The 19,140-nt window shown below is 40.5% G+C and overlaps 1 protein-coding gene across 2 annotated transcripts in view; it reads left to right on the plus strand.

Moving 5' to 3' along the window:
• LOC107042158 (tyrosine-protein phosphatase 99A-like) overlaps nt 1-15,187 on the plus strand; it is a 351,194-nt gene extending 336,007 nt beyond the window's left edge. The window contains exons 6-8 of one of the 2 annotated variants that reach the window (XM_015263071.1): nt 11,740-12,475; nt 12,569-12,742; nt 12,859-15,187. In XM_015263071.1, coding sequence (XP_015118557.1) covers nt 11,740-12,475; nt 12,569-12,742; nt 12,859-13,314 — 1,366 coding nt within the window. In that variant the 3' untranslated portion in view covers nt 13,315-15,187. Of the gene's footprint in view, nt 1-11,739; nt 12,743-12,858 lie in introns of both variants that reach the window. The other variant, XM_015263070.1, reaches the window with a different exon arrangement.
• The last annotated feature ends 3,953 nt before the right edge of the window (nt 15,188-19,140 follow it).

The raw sequence follows: 19,140 nt of genomic DNA on the forward strand, positions 1-19,140 counted from the left end.
ACTCACCCCAGGACACTTCCTGATAGGTGAGCCTCTTCAACTGATTCCAGAGCCATCAATCATCGACAAGAACCCCAGCAAACTGCAGAGATGGAACCTGGTAACGCAGCTAATTCAACGATTCTGATCCAGGTGGGCCAAAGAGTGTCTTCAACGTTATCAAGCAATCTATAAGTGGACACATCGAGAACAGAACATCAAGGTTGGCGACATGGTGCTGATGATCGACGAAAATTATCCAACAGCACAATGGCCAATCGGACGAGTCATTGCGACACACCCAGGAGCAGATGGGCTAACGAGAGTCGCAACCATAAGAACCGCAAATGCAGAAGTACCAAGGCAGGCAGATGGATCACCAATCATACAAAACATCAGAACAATCTACACAGAGCTTGACAGACCAATCACCAAGCTTTGCCTACTGCCATCAGATCCACCACCTCCAGAGCAACCTCCAGACGATGATGCAGAAGAAGCTCAACAGGATTAGAATCACCATTAATTCATCATCCCTGATGATGAATTGCCCCCGGGGTGTTCGAAATGCAGCTTAAATCTCCATAATGGTCATGATCAACTAACTCGGCCATCTTCGAAAATCTCCGTGACCCCTCAGATCAACGGACACAGGCTAGCGGGCACCCGGAAGAGTCAGTCACATCAGTTGTGTTTCAGTATCGTCACGATGATGATATAGTAGAGTCAGTCAATTAGTATTCCAAATTTAATATCTTTGTTCAGTATATCACCTTGTTGATTAATTTCAGTCTAAATTCAGTGACTCAACGAATTAGAAGTGAAAGGACAATTATCAGTGCAATTAGACATTCAACAGTGAAAATACCAAAGAGTGTAAAAATAATTTACAAGTGGTTCGATCCCACAGAAATAAAGTGTGATTTTTTAAATCCAGCTAAAGTAATTTTCCCAACATCTCTCTCCACATTTTCATCCCACATCCACCCTAACCCTACACATTCACCAAACAGAATTAGAAAGACTATGTGGTGAAATTAATATAGGTGGGATTGTATGCATTAGAAAGCGCGAAGAAGAGTCAATAGAAAAGATCAATATGACTGAGACATAATCAGATGAAAAGAAGTGTACTGTGATAGAATTTCCAGTATTTTGGGTCAGGAGTCCATTTACTTCCTTGGTTCACAACCCTCATTGAGTCACACGTATCTACTCAACCACCAGAACTGATTGAATTAAATGAGAACAATTAACTTTACCATTCTTGAATTATTGGAATGGATCATGAAACTTTCGTCGTACAGATTTTTGAAAAAATTATGATAGAGGACAGGTGAGGAGAACACTAATCAGCAATGATTCGCAATGATAATTCGGAGCATTACTGAAAATCAGCATAAATGCAGGGAAAAAACTAGAGAATTCACTCGCTTTTGGAATGATAGAATTGAAACGTGAACACGAACGTAATATATTTCGTCTATGAATTTCTTCATTTTTTCCACATTATATTCGAAACATCTCTACAGAAACCTGTTTTGCCAAACGAACTGTCAGCAGTTGATGAAGAAGGATCCTAATCGATTTGATTATCAACCGTGGTTTAATGTAAACGCATGCGCACTCTCTCAAATCTGTCTTATATATACTGTACTCTATCAATCAGCTGTGAACGTTCGAGCGAATCGAGTATTAGAAAAAACAAATGGTCGGGAAGTTATTGGTTCGATCCGTAATCGGTCACACCCAATTCCACAAACCCCTACCGGTCATACGCCAAAGAGGGAGCGCGCGAAGCGCGTGACCAGGTCTGATTTTTTTTCCTTTTTGTTTCAATCTTTATCAATTCAAAAATTATCCCTCAAATCATAGAAACTGATTGGAATCAATTGTTTGCTTACATTTTGCCTCCAGATCCCTATGAAGTGTGACTGAATGCAACCGTCTGTGCACTACATAAGGCTCGATGAACAGATTAGTTGATCGAACACTTCGGATAAATGTAATTTTAGGAATTTATTGCACTCTATGTAATGCATATAAATGTTGTAATTCGTGTAAAAATAACTGCACTTTGACAAGAAACCAATGAAAACGGACTTCGATGCCTTTGAATATTGAATATTTGAAGAAAAGTGAAAAAAGGGAATATTTATGCTAAAAATTTCGAGTTATTCCCTCCCCCTCTTAAACCCTTCAACCAGCAGCAGACTCAAGATTGTTAAAAAAGAAATAAAAAAGTAAAAATAAAATCGGAAATCCCCATAATCCAGGAGAAATAATAGAGATGGAATTTTTTCATTTTTTTGCCGAATTCTTGAGATAAAATACTCCGGGAAACGATTGTCAAATCATGGCGCCATAGGAATCGGAATCATGCCAGAACCTCAGAAGGCCGAAGTGACGGAAATACGCTCCAAACATAGAGGGCGCCGTCGACAGAGAAGACCGAGGAGTAGGGATTGTATACTAACTGGATGGCTGGTCCCCTGACGCGCGGTTGAGGTAATTTGAAGGGTCACTCAGGGCCCCTATTACCGGACAGGGTACTAAGTTTAGCGTTAGTGCGCATGTGGGGCTCTGATGGTGCGGAGTAGGGCGTGGTTATTTTACCATTAGTATTGAGAAATGTCCTTCATATTTCAATACTGTACGAAATGTAAAAGAAAATATACATTGTTCATCTCATTGACGTACCATATGTGTTTGGAGACGAAAAGCAAATCTGAGGATTGGAGATTGTTCAAATCTATTATATTTCAATAGATTCTTCCGGAAAATGTAAACAGTATAATGTATTATACTGCTTCAGTATGAAATTTACCAGACCCATATTCTGTACCCACTTTAGTTTTAATTTTTCATCGTTTAGAAACTTTTGTAAGAGAAAAAATCACAATATATATGAATTAAATTTTTAAATTGAGTCCCCATCGGAATCTCGGCCAATAGGAGGGCCGCATTTGATGTCACGTGGTACAACCTACACGGTTTTATATCGGTAAAATTTGGTAAAACTACGGCACGTTGCTAAGGAGAATAAACAAAATAATTGAAATGCGAAAGTGTAGGTTGTACCACATTGACATCAAATGCTGCCCTCCAGCGACCGAAATCCCGATGGAGGAAATACTCCTCCAAATACCCCTCGAACTTCAAAATGCATCGGGCATTTCCCTCAACCTTCCCTGCAAACAAACGATTGTGTCAAGTTTTGTAGGAAAATCCCTCGTGCTTCCCGCTCGGGATTTTTGAACCTACAAAACTTGACACTCTCGTTTGTTTGCAATGAAGCTATCGGGAAAATACCCGATCATTTTGAAGCTCTCGCGGTATTAATACTGGAAAAAATTAATGTGCTGCGCATTTTATCAGTTGAAGTTCCGTTGAGGTTGACTTTTTAACGATCTCAAGTATATAACTATAATAAGACAATGTACACTTACTGGTGAAATGATAAGACTATGCCCTCTCTTTTTCTTTTTCGGCAAAAGACACACTGCACCATTATGTTTGCGGGTTCCTTCGTCGCAGAAAACAAATAATAAAATAAAGCAAGGCTAATTCATACATGCTCCAAAAATTACTTTGTGGTTATGAAAGAACGGTAAAATTATCATCCCCACAATTTTACGAGAATGTTGACGCATGCGCATTGAGGTCTTGATTAGTACCCTACCCGGTAATAGGGGCGCTGGGTGAGCCTCCAATTCGACTCAACTGCGACGTACTGGGCCCATAAGGACAGACCATCCAGTTAGTATAGAGATCAGTGGATGATCTCCATCCTCGAGAAATGGATATAAAAGGGGCTGCAGAAGCCCGAGAGAGCCTCTAAATCTGATGAGGTTTTTCTGAACAAAAATTTTACCCAAAAAAATATATATTTTTTCAAAAGTACCGATATATTTTGTGACGTAATTTTCGGGATATCACGGACCCTCGGTCCACTACGCAGCCCTCTGCCACCCAAACCCCCTGAAATGCCGAATGTTGAGCGCCAGGTCGTTTTTACCAGAACGACCACTGGAAACAAAACGAAAGAGTCCTAAGCTCCAACACGGTTCCCACTAGCTCCAAACGTAGAGATGTGTGTTTGGTTACTGAAAGAGCTTAGACTAAAGATGTGACTAGGTTACGTAAATTAAGACGAATTAACTGACGGGGAATTCATAATATTTAATAAATTCTGAAAACTCAATACAAAACAAATCCATCGATTGAACCATCCCCTTTTCGGTTTTCTATTGTTCAAATAAATAAACAGACTAACTAGTTATAGAAGATCACATTCATTAATAAAAATAAAAGATTCTGACATGGATAAAAAAAAAATAATAAGTCCTAAATTCACGATAAGTCCAAAATTCGAAAAAGTGGCTAATTGAAGTCTACAATCAGAATCTAAATAAAGTGAAAGATATTTATGTGAATCAAGACAATACAGAAGAACGATTGAAAACGAAATATTTCGGTTACGAGTAAAACTGGCGAGCAAGCGACTTAATCGAGACAATAGCCAGTTAAACTATCCAAAGTCATGAGACCTCTAAAATTCCTAAAATTCAATGTCTTTCAAAAATTCACCAACAACAAAAGCGTTCGTTTCAGAATTTTCCGCCAAATGCAACATCGATCAGAATTTATTCCACAATATTCACAAATATCACAATAACTTAAATAAAGTAACCCCAACAATGAGAATCATTTTAAACGGAAAATCTTTCAAAAATAAATGCGAATGCGAACAAACACGAACGAGAGTTTCAAACAATTGGAAATTTCACGATTCAAAGGGAAAATTATTTATCTGGCGGACAAGATCTCATCTCAAAACTAAAATCATACAAATCCAATGCAAAGTCTCTCGCGAGACAAAACTCGAAAAAGACTCTACATGCGCCCGAGACGCCAAAGATGAGAGGATCTCTCGATCCTGCCCTGACAAAACCAAAATTAATTAGCCACCACGCTCACCAGAGTCCAGACACGAAACGACTCGAAAGCCCAAAGAACTCCCGGCTGCATGGCAATGATCCAAATGTCCCAATAAATCCCGAAATCCCGATGAACCAGAGACACAAAAGGCACGCCGAACTCCAACATGGCTTCCCCAAAACGGCGTCTTATGAAAATCGGACAGACGTGCGAAACAACCGCATTCTGTCACCACCAGAACAGAAGTGATCACTTGAATTATTACAGGTATCAGTGCGACCATCAATTGCGCGGCAATAGATCCTATTGGACCCCGCAATGTAACTATTAAACCCGAATTATCATTGGATCCCGAAACTCACGCTTGCGCTCTATTAATTTTACGCCTGCCCATTAACAAAACACGTTGATGATATCATCGTCTCATAAATCATAAGTTCACCTCGCCGGCTACATTAAATGAATTAAGCGATGTCCAAAACGTGATCCAACTCAATTCAACGGCATCGCAAGGCCCAAATGGTAGTGCTATCCCTCTCTAACGTAGACTCGCATCCATTATCCCACAATTTCCTGTAACTCAGCGCCGTAGCCTCTCGGTTAATTATCGAAGTTTTACGTGACCCAGTGGATACTCCAGATTCCATCGATGTCAGCAGGAAATATGACAGTGGCTAAAATTCCCTCGATGTCCCTCAAAGTCTACCGAAGTCCTCTGATCAATGGAGCGTGGGGGTGTTTCATAAAAATTCATACCAAAAATGAGCCAATTCAAATTAATCACTCTCATCAGTGGCTCTCGTTGTTGGAAGGTTTGACTTCAAGTCTGGTGGTGTCTAAACTAATAACCGACAAACCACGTGATGGTCTACACAAATTTATCAAATGATTTGTAACGAAAATAACACGTCACAATTTATATACAACATAAATAAACTAAAAATCAATTTGAGTTGAGTCCTTCGACTAAAAAACCGCGCTGCGATTGTGTTTTTGTGCTGTCCTTCGACAGGTATCAAAATCGAAGTACACACCAAAAATACCTCTGTAAATACACGTGGAATCTGAAATCGATCAATGAAGACTATTAAATGCTTTAAAAAAATGCTGCGAGAAAGCCTCTTTCTGTCCAGAGACACTAGGTGCAATACACCTGCGACTCGAACAGAAAATACTCGGGTTGCGATGATGGCAAAGAACGATCCAGGAATATTGAAAAGTCTAAGAAACCTGGGAAGAGCGATCTTGAGTCGAACGCTGAGATGGCTGGTGACTCGAGAGACGAGAAGCTGGGCAAGCCATCACCGGGGACAGGTGGTGGAACGTCCGGGGGGAGTAACGTTAGGAACCTGGGGCAAGACCCAAGGTAGAGAATGAACAGAGAGACGACGACGGGAATCCCTCGGACGGGGAGACAAAGTCGGAGTCCGGGAAGCGGAGAATTAATCCAACAAGATTGGAAGTTACCGCTCCCGAAAGAGCCTTTTACGTTGGGGGAAGACAAGTTCTCTACCCTAACACAAATGCCGAGCGAGAAAGGCGAAGAGACCGTGAGCCAAGCTGCGTTGAAGGCTCTCTTAGACCACACCAAAATCCTAGAAGAGCAGATTAAATGCTCTGGGATGCTGGAAACTCGGCCATTGGCTTCTAAGACAGGGGGACCGCCCGGAAGCGAGAACAGTGGAAGAAGGAGCAGGAATGCTGGCGGCACCACAATACCTACAGGGGAGATACCTGGGGTGACGGTGACAGAGGCGACCCCTACGGTAGCTGAGCTACTAGCCAGGGTGCAGCGTCTGGACAAAGCGCTACGAGACCGAATAGAGCCGATGTACATAGCTCCTGAAGAAGGGGCTCCCCAAGAACAATTTCGCGAGAAACTCTCCAAGAGGAAGCCGCCGGGCAGTGTACTCTCCTGGTATCGCCAGTTTGAAGCGTACTCATATGAGGATGTCTGTCATGCATTCCGCGAGAACTTTGGGGAGCTAGACTATCAGGTCGCGCTCCACGAAGAAATAACTAGCCGTCGTCAAGGCAAAAATGGACCCGTGGCTTAGTTCGTAGCCAATCTAAAGGGTCTTTTTGCTCGAACGGATCCAGAATTGCTAGAAGCATAGAAGCTAATGTATATGTATCACAATATGTCACCGAAGTACCGAATCGGTTGAAACCTCAGTCCAAACATGACAGTGAAGGCGTTAGAGCCACCCAGAGAGCCAGAGGAATCACTGTGCCCTAGCTTCGCTCATCAAGGCTCCAAGGCTCAGAAAACCCCTCAACGAGCAGCCCTGAAGGCACTGTTTCCAACAGAAGAGAATTCCGAGCCTACAGAAAGAAGTTACGAAAAAAATATCTTCTTCTAGGAGCTAGAAGTGGCACTTGCCCTGTAAGGACGTGGTGCCTCTTCAAGGAGGGGTGGGGATGCTGGCTACGCCAGACCTAGCGCCAGTCAATCGAACCCGCTTGGCATCACATGTTACAATTTTGGCCAGAGAGTGAACTCTGGACGCATCTGCATTGCGCCGAGGACAGTATTCTGTTACGTACGTGGTAGGAAGAATGTGTATTTCCCACAGTGCCCGAAATGCAACCCGGGAAACGCCGAGCCGGCATCGTAAGTGACACACCAACGTCTACGTCGCCGCGAAACTCGGAAATCGCAGAGACTGCAGAGTCCATCCCAGAAGCCGGGATGGAAACAATCTCAGTGAAAAGTACAGACCCTGATATTGAAAGAACTGTGGAAAGGAAGCAAAGGACTCCTGACACGGTGAAGCACGAACCCGGAGATGGAAAGAAGAGTGATACACTCACTCTAGAATTCCTGACGGATCCCTTGAAACTAGTCTCGTCTGAATACAACTCGAATTGGGAGTTCGTAAAACAAGTGATGAAAGAAGGAAAAACATTTGCTTTTCACGTGGATATTAAAATCCACGGGAGAAAGATCCACGATCTAGTGAACTCGGGAGCATCTCGTACTTTCACCGGAGAGGCGGGAATCGAGCTGCTGACCAAACTAGGGATTAGCGTGAGAAGAATTCCACTCAGAAGAGTTTTAATAGCGAATAGCCAACTGGAAATGGTGAAAGAAGCCTCCAAAACACCGTTGGTATTAGGAGGACGAGCAGTCACAGGGGAAATACTTTGGATGGTCTCACTATCCAAAGATTTCATACTGCAATTAGATTTCCTGAAAGAAGCTCAAATGGTCATAGATTTCTTTGATCAGTCCTGGTTCTTCAGAGATAAACCTGAGGAGTCCTTGAAGTTTGCAGCAGTCGAAAGGGCTTGCTACATAACGGTACGCAATGGTCTGAAGACCCCTGGAGAAGAGCAATACAGTCAACTCCAACAGCTCCTGGATGAAAAAATTCCAGTGATAGAAGGAGGCTTCCCTCCGATTTCCGAATTAGCCCTCCACAAAATCAATGTTAAAGGCAAGGAGCCAATTCGATAACGAGTTAGATTAGCAGCCCATCACTTGAAAGTAGTGATGTGGAAAGATATTGATAATATGCTCAAAGATGGCATTATAAAATCATCAGCAAGCGACTGCAATAACTCAGCCGTAATGGCGAAGAAGCCTAGCGGAAAATATTCATTTTATATCGACTTCCGTCTGATAAATGAAGAGACGAAAAAGGATGCGTATCCGCTAGCCAACATGGCCGGCATCCTTGACGAATGGTGACAAGCCAATTACATAACGCTCGATTCGATCGTGGCGTATTGGCAGATTCCGTTGGCAGAGGAATTGAAAGAGATCACTGCTTTTACGGTACCTGGAAGAGGGTTCTTTCAGTTCGCATGAATGCTGTATAGCCTGCCGAACACCCCTGTAACCTTCCAGAGAGCACTGGATTAAATAATTGGTCCAGAAATTTATCCCCACGTCTTCGTGTATTTAGATGATATCACTATCATTTCAAGTACGTTTAAAGAATACCTGGATGGACTGAGAAAAGTTCTCGATAAACAAACAAATCACGGGTAAAGTATAAATCGTGTTCTGTCTATCCGAAGTCAAGTACCTCGGCTTCGTAGTGAATAGAACGTTAACTGGGCGAGCCTGAAAAGACATCAGCGGTCGTAGAGTTCCAAGTACCCAGGAAGCCCAAACAGATTCGTCGGTTTCTAGGAATGGCCTCCTGGTATAGATGATTCATACCAGATTTTGTAACTGTAGCGCAATCTTTGACACGGCTAAGTAAGACGAAACAGTCCTGGATCTGGGAGACAGAACAGCAGGAGGCCTTCAAGGCGCTGAAAAAGCACCTCACATCTTCATCTACACTTGTTTTACCTGAACAAACCCCACAATTTGAATGCGCGAGTATAGGAGAGAGTAGCTAGTGACATCTAGCGCCGGCTGAAGATGCTAAGCGAGAGATGGGAGTGTCATCGAAAGGCGGCTAAGGAAGCCGTCCATGAGGTGGATAGACCAATAAAAATAATACGAAGAGGCGTGGTTAGGGTGAAATCATGCTTCCGAAAATCAGGCTGTCCATACGCTGTTGCTAAATTTGGAAACCCGCCCAGCAGTGTTTAGGGAAAAAGGTCCCACGTACAGGCATTCCTACAAGGCGATTCAAAGGCGCTATCGACTTAGACTAGGCACCAACGGCTAGGTGAGAGGACTAGTGCCTCCTCGACGCCCATCGAGCTGATTGGTGGTGGTGGAGTAACGGATGACCCACCGCCGCTGAGATGGTCAGAGTAGAGGGGGAAGGCTCTAGGAGATGTCGAGGCAGTCGGTGACAGACACTGCAGTCGAGCGGATGAATTATAAGTGCTCGGCGATGGTGGTAAGCGGCATTGCTTCTTAGTTGGAGAATTTGGGTACATTGTAAGAACAAGATCCGAAGCGGCCAAAGAATGGGAAGTGTCAGCGTCCCATACAGAATGGATGATTTACTTCGACGACGTGAGATGGCTTAATTCCATGTTCTCATGGATTCATATCTTGAGGCAAATGAAGTGGTGTTGGCGTGGATCCGTGGGTCGGGAGTACTGCAGACTCTTGGAGACCCGATTGCACTTGCCGCCATGAGTAGTCCCAGTATTGGTCCGCGATGAGATTGCTTTTACTGAGAACAAGTCTCCGGATACATGCCTCGCATGTGCTTCTCTTTGCTTAGCGCCTTGCGGGGTGAGAAGCATTCGCAAGTTAGAAAAGAAATACGCTAGAGGAGTGGAGACATCTTCGGTAAAGAACATGTGATGATTCCCGTGATAAACGCACTTTATCGCAAGTACTCGACTGAAAAGACGGGGATCGATCGAGTGAATTACTCCCAGTATAGTCAACCTCGCCAAATCCGAGACCGGTTTCCGTCAGACTTTCCGTAAATGTTTGGCTGGCGCCCAACTTATTGAGCGATAGAGCAAGCTCAAAGTAGTTTGGGATCTCCGCTGGTGCAGCGCCAGCAAAAACCCCTCACAAGTGAAAAATTTCGCTTTTGAAGGACTGCGTCGAAACAAAGTTTCTACACCCTAAAACGTCATCACATGAGCCGCAATTATCATGAAGGGTATTTTTCTTGTATTCCGCGAAAGTCGAATAATCAATAATGATATTGACTGAGAGTTCTTGTAGAAGAAGCTCGTTCCTTGGGCACGGAAAAATAAATCACTCAAGAACACTTGTTTTATCCAAGATGTTGCCATCTCGCATAAGACTACTGGAGTTGTTGAAATACTTTTCACCATTTACGGTTGTATGTTAGGTTTAGGTTACCCCAAGTACACCCATGCAGGAATGGAATTGCCACCTGGCAGTCCTGACATAAATCCGTGTAATTTTTGTCTGTGAGCTTTTCTCAAGGAAAAATGCTAGAAAAAACATATGACGACGATGGAAAAGTTGCAAGACGAAATTAGCGGTGCTCTCCAAGGTATTGATGAAAACTCAATACAGGGCATTTATACCAGTTTCGAATGTCGAGTACAGTTCTGTAGTATAAGTGATCGCCAACACTTGGACGAGATTGTATTATGAACGGCCAGATGCTTTTGATACAATAAAAAAAAAAACCATTATTTACCTTGAACTGTATTCAAGTTATTCGCAATTTCCTTTGGTCCCACGCTATGAGAAACCCTGTGTGAGTTCCCTACCCCAATACATGACTTTTATGAAGTATGACATACACGACGTTCGACCCCGGCGATATATGACCCTTGCAATGTACGAGTCTCGCGAGTCATGATCCTTCGGAACTCGGATCAAATTCTGTCACATCATCAACTTTTCATCTCACTTCACTAACTCTTACAATTTCTTATATGCTGGAGGAGGGGGGGTGGTCTAAAATAGATGAAAATCGTCTTTCGTAATACGGACAGCTCCGTACCTTACGAAGATCAAACACCGCAAGAAGCATGCCTTTCGAGGGACAAACGCCATTCGGAACTCGTAAGTGTTCGATAATAGAGGGAGGTCAGATAATCTCAAGTAGCATATTATCAGCGGGGTCGACTGAGAGAAGCAAATCGGAAAAAATTGAATTACCTGCTTGCCTTCCTACCTTGATCCTGATGATTGTCCTCCCTGTTCACAGTTGACCCTTAAGTATATCATGCCCGTTTCTTTGACTCCTATATTGAACTTTTCTATTTGACCCTCTGATTCCGATGTACTCATTAATAATTTTCAAAAATCTTTGTGATTGCAATTTTTTGATAAAATATGGCATTTAAAAGTGTCTTCTAAAACACTCTGTACCGAAAATATTCATGAGATAATCTCTGACATTCATTTATACTATCTTTCTTGTTTCAAAATTTTTCTCAAATCATTTCCAATTTTCGTTCCAGCGCTGGTGTTGGTCGTACCGGTGCGTACATAGTAATTGACGCCATGTTGAAACAAGCGAAGAGTAAGGGTGAAATTAATATATTCGGCTTCCTCAAGTATATACGCACACAGCGCTACTCCCTAGTGCAAACTGAAGAACAGTACATCTTTATTCATGATGCCTTGCAGGAGGCAATTGAAAGTGGAGAGACTAATATCGAAGTTGAAAATTTACTTCAATATGTACAAAATATGATATCGCCAACAAATGCAAAGTCTGATCCCTGGAATAGTCTGGAGGCGCAGTATAAACTTGTTACATCCTGGAAACCAAAAGATTTTAATTTAGTATCAGCAACAAAGCAGTGTAATACGCATAAAAATCGTAATCCTGAGATTGTATCAATTGAAAGTTCACGCGTACACTTAACTCCAAAAGCTGGGATCGATGGCAGTGATTATATCAATGCATCGTGGTTCCCTGGATTTAATAAAAATCGTGAATTCATAATAACACAACATCCGCTCCGAAATACCATCAATGAATTCTGGCAAATGCTTTGGGATCATAATTCGAAGACAATTGTCATGCTGACACAATGTGATGAGGATTATCCAGAATTTTGGCCGAAGGAAGGGGAGGAACTGAAGACAGATAATTTTCGAGTTCATTTGTATGGAATTAATACAACCGCAAATGGTGTTGTGCTAAGGGAAATGGTGATCAGATCACTTCAGGAAGACTACGAAATGAGGGTAAAAATTGTTCAATGCCCAGTTAATCAGGGTGGACTGTGGCCGCATAACGATAACCCGAAGGCTTTTATCAGTTTGATACGAGATTTTCAGGCAGAATATCAGAATGGTCCGATTGTTGTTGTGGATAAATTTGGGGGAATTGAGGCTGCTTTGTTCATTTTGCTGACGACACTCATGAAGCAGCTTGATTTTGAAAAGACTGCTGATATTTATATGCACTCCAAATTATTATATATGAAGAGACCCGGGATTTTACGTTCGAAGGTAATCTTTAATATTTATATAATTATGTTTTCTGTATTTTCCTTTTGTTCTATAATAGACTAGTGGTAATACAGTTCCACTAAAATGAAAAAATAACTCCATATTTCATTCAACAGGATGATTACATGTTCATCTACAGATCCCTAGAGAAGCTATTGACATCAAAAGTCAAGGTGGCTCCTGATGGCTACATAATGACTAATGGCCATGTAAACTGCTCTAATGGTTCGAACAGTTCCACAACTGTTCAATCACCCCAACAGATACAAGCTGCATACACAATGAAGAATATTTCAGTCTGTGAATATGCAGGTGGTAATGCGCCAATGGAATATGCTACAGATTACGCCAATCCCAATCATATTAATTTAATCAATGATCTTGGGTGTCCACCGATCGATGGTTGCGCTGATTTTAGTGATCATCATATCATAACTGATATCAATAGCATATCCTTCACAAGTCAAAGCTATGTTACAGATTCTGAGATCGATGGTGATGGCTACATTACCAATGGTAATATGAGAATTCCGCCTGAGGGTATGGAAGCAACTGCCATTACGCCTGAATGATGGAAGCATTCTGCGTATAACGCTGAACATATATTATGGCGTACTATTGTGAAACGTCCTGTTCATAACAAGTACACTTTATTCCATTTCAGTCATTTCGGCTACAGTTTATATGGTTATTACACTATTATGAAAGTTACTCATAAAAAAAATTCCAACACTGAGTAGTATCAAACTCACTCTGATTTTGGTGATTGCATTTGAATTGGTTGAGTCCGATCAGTAGAATCAATAATTTATCTTGACAGTACTAAGAAGCTAAGTTTAGATAGAATTTGCAAAATATTTCGCGAATATCTGAAAAAGGATGAGATTTACAGAAATTCATCAGAAGGTCGCCTTTACTGAAAATTTCATGCTTCCTACAAAAAATTTTAATACATTTTTCGATGAATTCATTCGTTTGACATCTATTTGTAAAATAACTGGCAGACATTTTTCGTTCTCATCTATTTCTTTTACAGTGCAAATGTTCTGATGAACAAAAATATTAGTACATGATAAAATGTGGTGAGACTCATATGAGTGAGACAATGTATACGTAAAAAAAAAAAACAGAAAACTTATAGTGACAGCATGGTCAAACGAATCAATTTGGATGAACCTCGAAAAATTCAGATACCAATACCGAAATTTTTGTTGCGAAGTTTTCTCGGATTCACCATGAAAAATTGCTGTATTTCGTAACACCTGCCACATGATTCTTTATGAGTCCGTCGAAATGGTCCAATTCTACCGTACTTATTACGACTAATTTTTCTCATATTTTTTTCTCCGTGTAATGCGGAAGAATTGAGTAGGAGATCAGTCTAGAGGGCGCCTAAATGAATTCCAGAAAGTAATTATTTTGATGTTTCTAAGATTCGATATGGTGATACAACTTTATAGTCCATTTTGACATGGAAATATAAAGAACTCTTATAATATTATTAATGAAAAATAACCATATATCTAAGTGTAAATAGTAGACGGTACATACGATAAATCCGAGTTTGCCAAAGAAATTCAGATAGGTGGACGTACGTAGTTTAGCAATCACATGGTCAACAGGCACCGCGTATATGAACATCTTCCATAAGACAATTATTGCTATGATCTCATTCTTTGAATTTTTTTTAAATTTCATACCAGTTTTGTTATTGAAGAAATGAACGAAAGCATATTACATTATTTTAGGACATATTACTTCATTCGAATTTCACTAATTTCATCAATTGTACCATTTCAGTTGATCGAATCCAAATAACAAAATTATTTCTCAAGTGAAGTAATATCACGGAATTAGTTAAATTGTATTTGACATATAAAAGTGGACTCATCCCGGAATCCAGTCATTTTAGGAGGGAATTTCTGGAGATTTATCATATAACTGGAACAATTCTCACTTGTAATACCCCGATTAATGATGCAAATCAGGAATTTCCGGAGGATTATTTCCGGCGTAATCATGTTGGACGATCAGAATACGGTATGCTAGTCATGGGCTATTTTCCGATAACTTCATTGCATAGAACGAGATGTATCAAATCCTACAGGCTGAAAGTCTCGAGGGCACCGCACGAAGGAATTTTCTGCAAAATATATGAATTTTTTCTATGCCGGGAGTTTTGAGGAAATTAACTGATAATTTGAGAGCACGAGTGGTATTTAATAGAAGATTCATTTTACTATGATGTCCACTGATCGGAGTAGACGATTTCAAGGAAAAAACAAATGTAGAGCTACTAATATGTGTCCACCAATAAATGAAGAACTACTGGCTTACTTTAATACTGCCACAATGTTTTGTTGGCGGAATTACTAAGAACACACGATGAATAACACTTGATGCTTAACACACGCAGTGTTTTCAAATAAAATGAATTCTACAGGAGGTTTTCCACTGATTTGTTAGTTACCTTTCCGAACATGACAAGCCTATAATTCAGTATTATCCTATTCCAACATGTGTAATCCAACGAATGGAATAACATAAAAATCCCACAAATCTATTATTAAAATCCCAACCAACAGTTGATGCTAACTTCATTGATAGTATTAGTTATTAATAATTGACTTGTCATTGCATTCCTGTTTCCTGATGGATCAATCGAATACTTGTCCGACAGTTGCGAGTGTCGGATATTTCCTCATTCCGACAGTTGGATTGGACTTTTCAACAGTTGATTAATAATTAGTGAATGGGTTAGTTATTGAGTTAATTATGTTAATAATAATGAGTTAATAATGGGTTAATTATTCCTAAAATAATCATTCTCCGAAATAAAAATTCTATGAATCCGACCTCTCCCCTCTACCAATGAAAAATCTTAATTGGTTTTAAAATCTACTCGATAATTCTCAATGTCTGCCTCATTAATGCCAACTCGTTCAAGTATATCCCTACAAAACACATTTTTCGTAAGATTGTTTCCATGTTTTTCATAGACAATTTTTATGATAGTCCTTAGCTATTGAAAAAATTCGAACTAGGTATACTGGAACAGTTTAGGAGATGATATACAATGAAATGCATGCTTCTAACACACGAGGCATAGGCCAAACGGGGGTTATTCCCCCCCCCCCGACCCGCCAAGCGATTTTTCTATCTTATGTTAAAACGGTTCTTATCATGTTTTTCAAAAACTAATCTGTGATAGATTGATCAATTTCACATACGGTGAATTTTTTATAAAATTTTGTACTACATATTTTCGGCTATATTCAACTCTAAGAAGTGGAAATTCCGTGAAAGCATTTCTTATTTGATTCAAACAATTGATTAAGAAATAATTTCTTACTCCATTCAAACAGTTATTGCTACCTGCATCAACAACATGTGAGGATAGAGTTAAGAACTTATGAAAATGAAATAAATTAAGTTATTTAGAATTTTTTCCACAAATCCACAGGGCCTAAATTTGGGGTACGATTGTCTTAGTATATATCTTAATCAACCGATGCAGTAATTATTCATCAACTGTCGCAATCACTGTTGGACAACTGTTCGTCCAACAGTTCCTCTGACACTACTTCTGATTCTCCGCATTCCTCTGCCACCTCCTGTAATGAACAAATCTTAAAAAATATTAAAAAAATGGTTTTAAAATCTACTTGATACTTCCCAATAACTGCCTCATTAACACCACCTCAATAATTAATCCGTTCAGTAATTATTATGAATCACTGAATGGTCAATTAATAATAACTAATAATATCAATATAGTTAGTATTAACTGTTAGTTAGAATATTAATAATAGTTTTGTAGAATTTTTATATGATTCCATCAGCCCGAATTACACAAGTCTAAATTATATACTTGTGAATTACACATATTCAACTGACCCATATCAAGTTGCACCACGACATCTCCGATTTACACTTGTTAACTTGCGAATTACGCAAGTGCAAATTAGAAGTACACAATGTAAAAATTCAAAGTGAACATTGAAATGACTAAAGTGCTTCGTGAAACTACATTTACAGAACGTGTAATTGAACGTGTTGCGACGAGGCACATTATTTAATTTTTATTATTTTTATACATATTTTTCCCCAACACACACTGCCGCCTAAAACCGCCAATTCTCGCCACCGTTGGTTACCTCTTCCTTTGCTTTTCCCCTCATCGCCCCTCTGCCCGCGCCCCTGGACATCACGAAGACATCAGCCGAAGGAAGACGTCAGTTCCGGCCCCACCCGATCAATTGGAGAAGCCATCGCCCCCTGGAAATTCCCCATACTGGACCCCCGAATATTCAACAGCTGCAATAATCCCTTGTGAGACATCCCTGGATTGTGGTCATCGTCACCACTCACCCGTGCTGATTGGTCCCGATTGCTCCCGAATTAAAAACCGAAGGACATCGACACCTGACGAACCCCCACGAATCGCGAAGGAAAAGAAAAGACCGTCACTCGTGCATCAGCTGCCCCGTGAGTCGCCACGTGCCCCGAAAGTAGTAAATAGTGAATACAGTAAAATTCACCCGGAAGTTATTTGGCAGATAAAAAGAGAATTTTTAATACATCGAGCCCATCCCCGCTCTAGTATTGGTGCCCAGGAAACCTCGAGGTGGAAAGGAGGCTCCCCAGGAAAACGCCCTGGTATTTTGAAGGAGTGCAAGGCGCCGGTGGAATTCCCACGTATTCGCCAGAGTGAAGTCCTGTCGTGAGTACGAGTTACCTCCCTCATTTTCCCTCTTGCCCCCACAATATTACCCTTCATACCCCCCAACGGTGAGCGCACACTCTCCTTTTTGTCCCTCAGTAAATTATCCCATTTAGTTATCTCTTTTGATTACTTCTCTCAACACCTCTAGATACTCCCCCATTTTTCACAATTTAGATTCATCCCTTTTTGACGTGTACTAAAGTAGCCTGGCCTCCCCCACTTTCCTAGATCAGAGCAAAAGGCCTTTTTGACGTCTTCTGAGGATCCATTATTTGTAAAGTTCATAGAATATATCTTATCATTTGAATTTAACCCCTTATTTGATCTATTTCTTTATTTTACTCCTCCTCAATTCAGGAAATAGTCTAATTAAAATAACGATAAGGTCACATGGGCGCCCAACGTGGGGCCAGGCGCTGAAATTAGAGCGTTATTTCTCTCACCTCCTCCCTAATTCGCCGAATTCCAAACCCATTGTATGTGGCTTACCGTTGCGGGTTTGTTTTGACTACGTCAGGTAGCCGGCTTGCCCGATACACTCATCCGTTCATTATATTACGTCATAATACTCTCGCTCGCTTTATTCCTCTCGTATATTTTTCTTCTCGAATATTATTCGCTGGATTTTTGTGTGTCCTCGAATTTATTCTCCTCGTAACCCACCCTCTCTCCCCTCGAGTATTGAACGTGTTATTCCCTCGCATTTTCTTTTCTCGACACTCCATCGCCACTAGGGATGGGCGATATTTGAAAAAAAAATCGATGTTTTTTCTCATAGAACGTAAAAAAAAAACGAAAATTTTCGTTTAATTTTGTATTTATTGTATTTATTAATAGAATCAACATATTTGTAGATTGAATTATTGGATGATTTGTGGGAAAACAAAATGGTGAATCATTTTTCATTTTTTTTCCCATTACTTGTTTACCTTATTTTTTCTTACGGAATGCTAATCATTTGCGTTTTGTCTCTGGAATTGAACTCCATTGAATCTCCATCACATTNCCCATTACTTGTTTACCTTATTTTTTCTTACCGAATGCTAATCATTAGCGTTTTGTCTCTGGAATTGAACTCCATTGAATCTCCATCACATTTCTAGAAATATATTTTTCATTAATTTTTGAATCCCAGCTTTTAATTCTCTTACTTGACTAAGCTTCTTCCCGCGGTCCCCACGAAGCGTGTGACTCACCTCTCCCCATTCCCGCGCCGAGAAAACAAGTAGAAACAATAATCAGGTTGGAGGGTTAAGGGGATGGAAAATAAGTGGAGAAAGAGACGAGAAACAGAATTTTAAATCGCAAGAAAAATCATATCAAACATTTACATACATATGCAGATTTGAATATTCTAAATATCCATCGAACACGTACACCTTAAACCTATGCATTTTCTCGAACCAGGATATTTTGTTATCACATGTGGAAAGACCCCGAAAATAACTACTTCAGTCATTACTTAAATTATTTCAGTCGTTGAAGTCTTTTACTAGGAATATAAGTGTCACATTTCATAGTATCATTCATTCTTATCGTTACCATCGTATTTTTCATGAACAAGCGTGTTTCACAGCCAAACATTTCTGCCAAAAGATTATCATGCTCATCACCACACCTCTGATACTTTTACATTTCACATTAAACCTTCTACCTACAGTCCCCATTCTTC

This window comes from Diachasma alloeum, unplaced genomic scaffold (genome assembly GCF_001412515.2).
Source record: "Diachasma alloeum isolate Michigan unplaced genomic scaffold, Dall2.0 Dall_scaffold_00427, whole genome shotgun sequence".
NCBI classification, from domain to species: Eukaryota; Metazoa; Arthropoda; class Insecta; order Hymenoptera; family Braconidae; genus Diachasma; species Diachasma alloeum.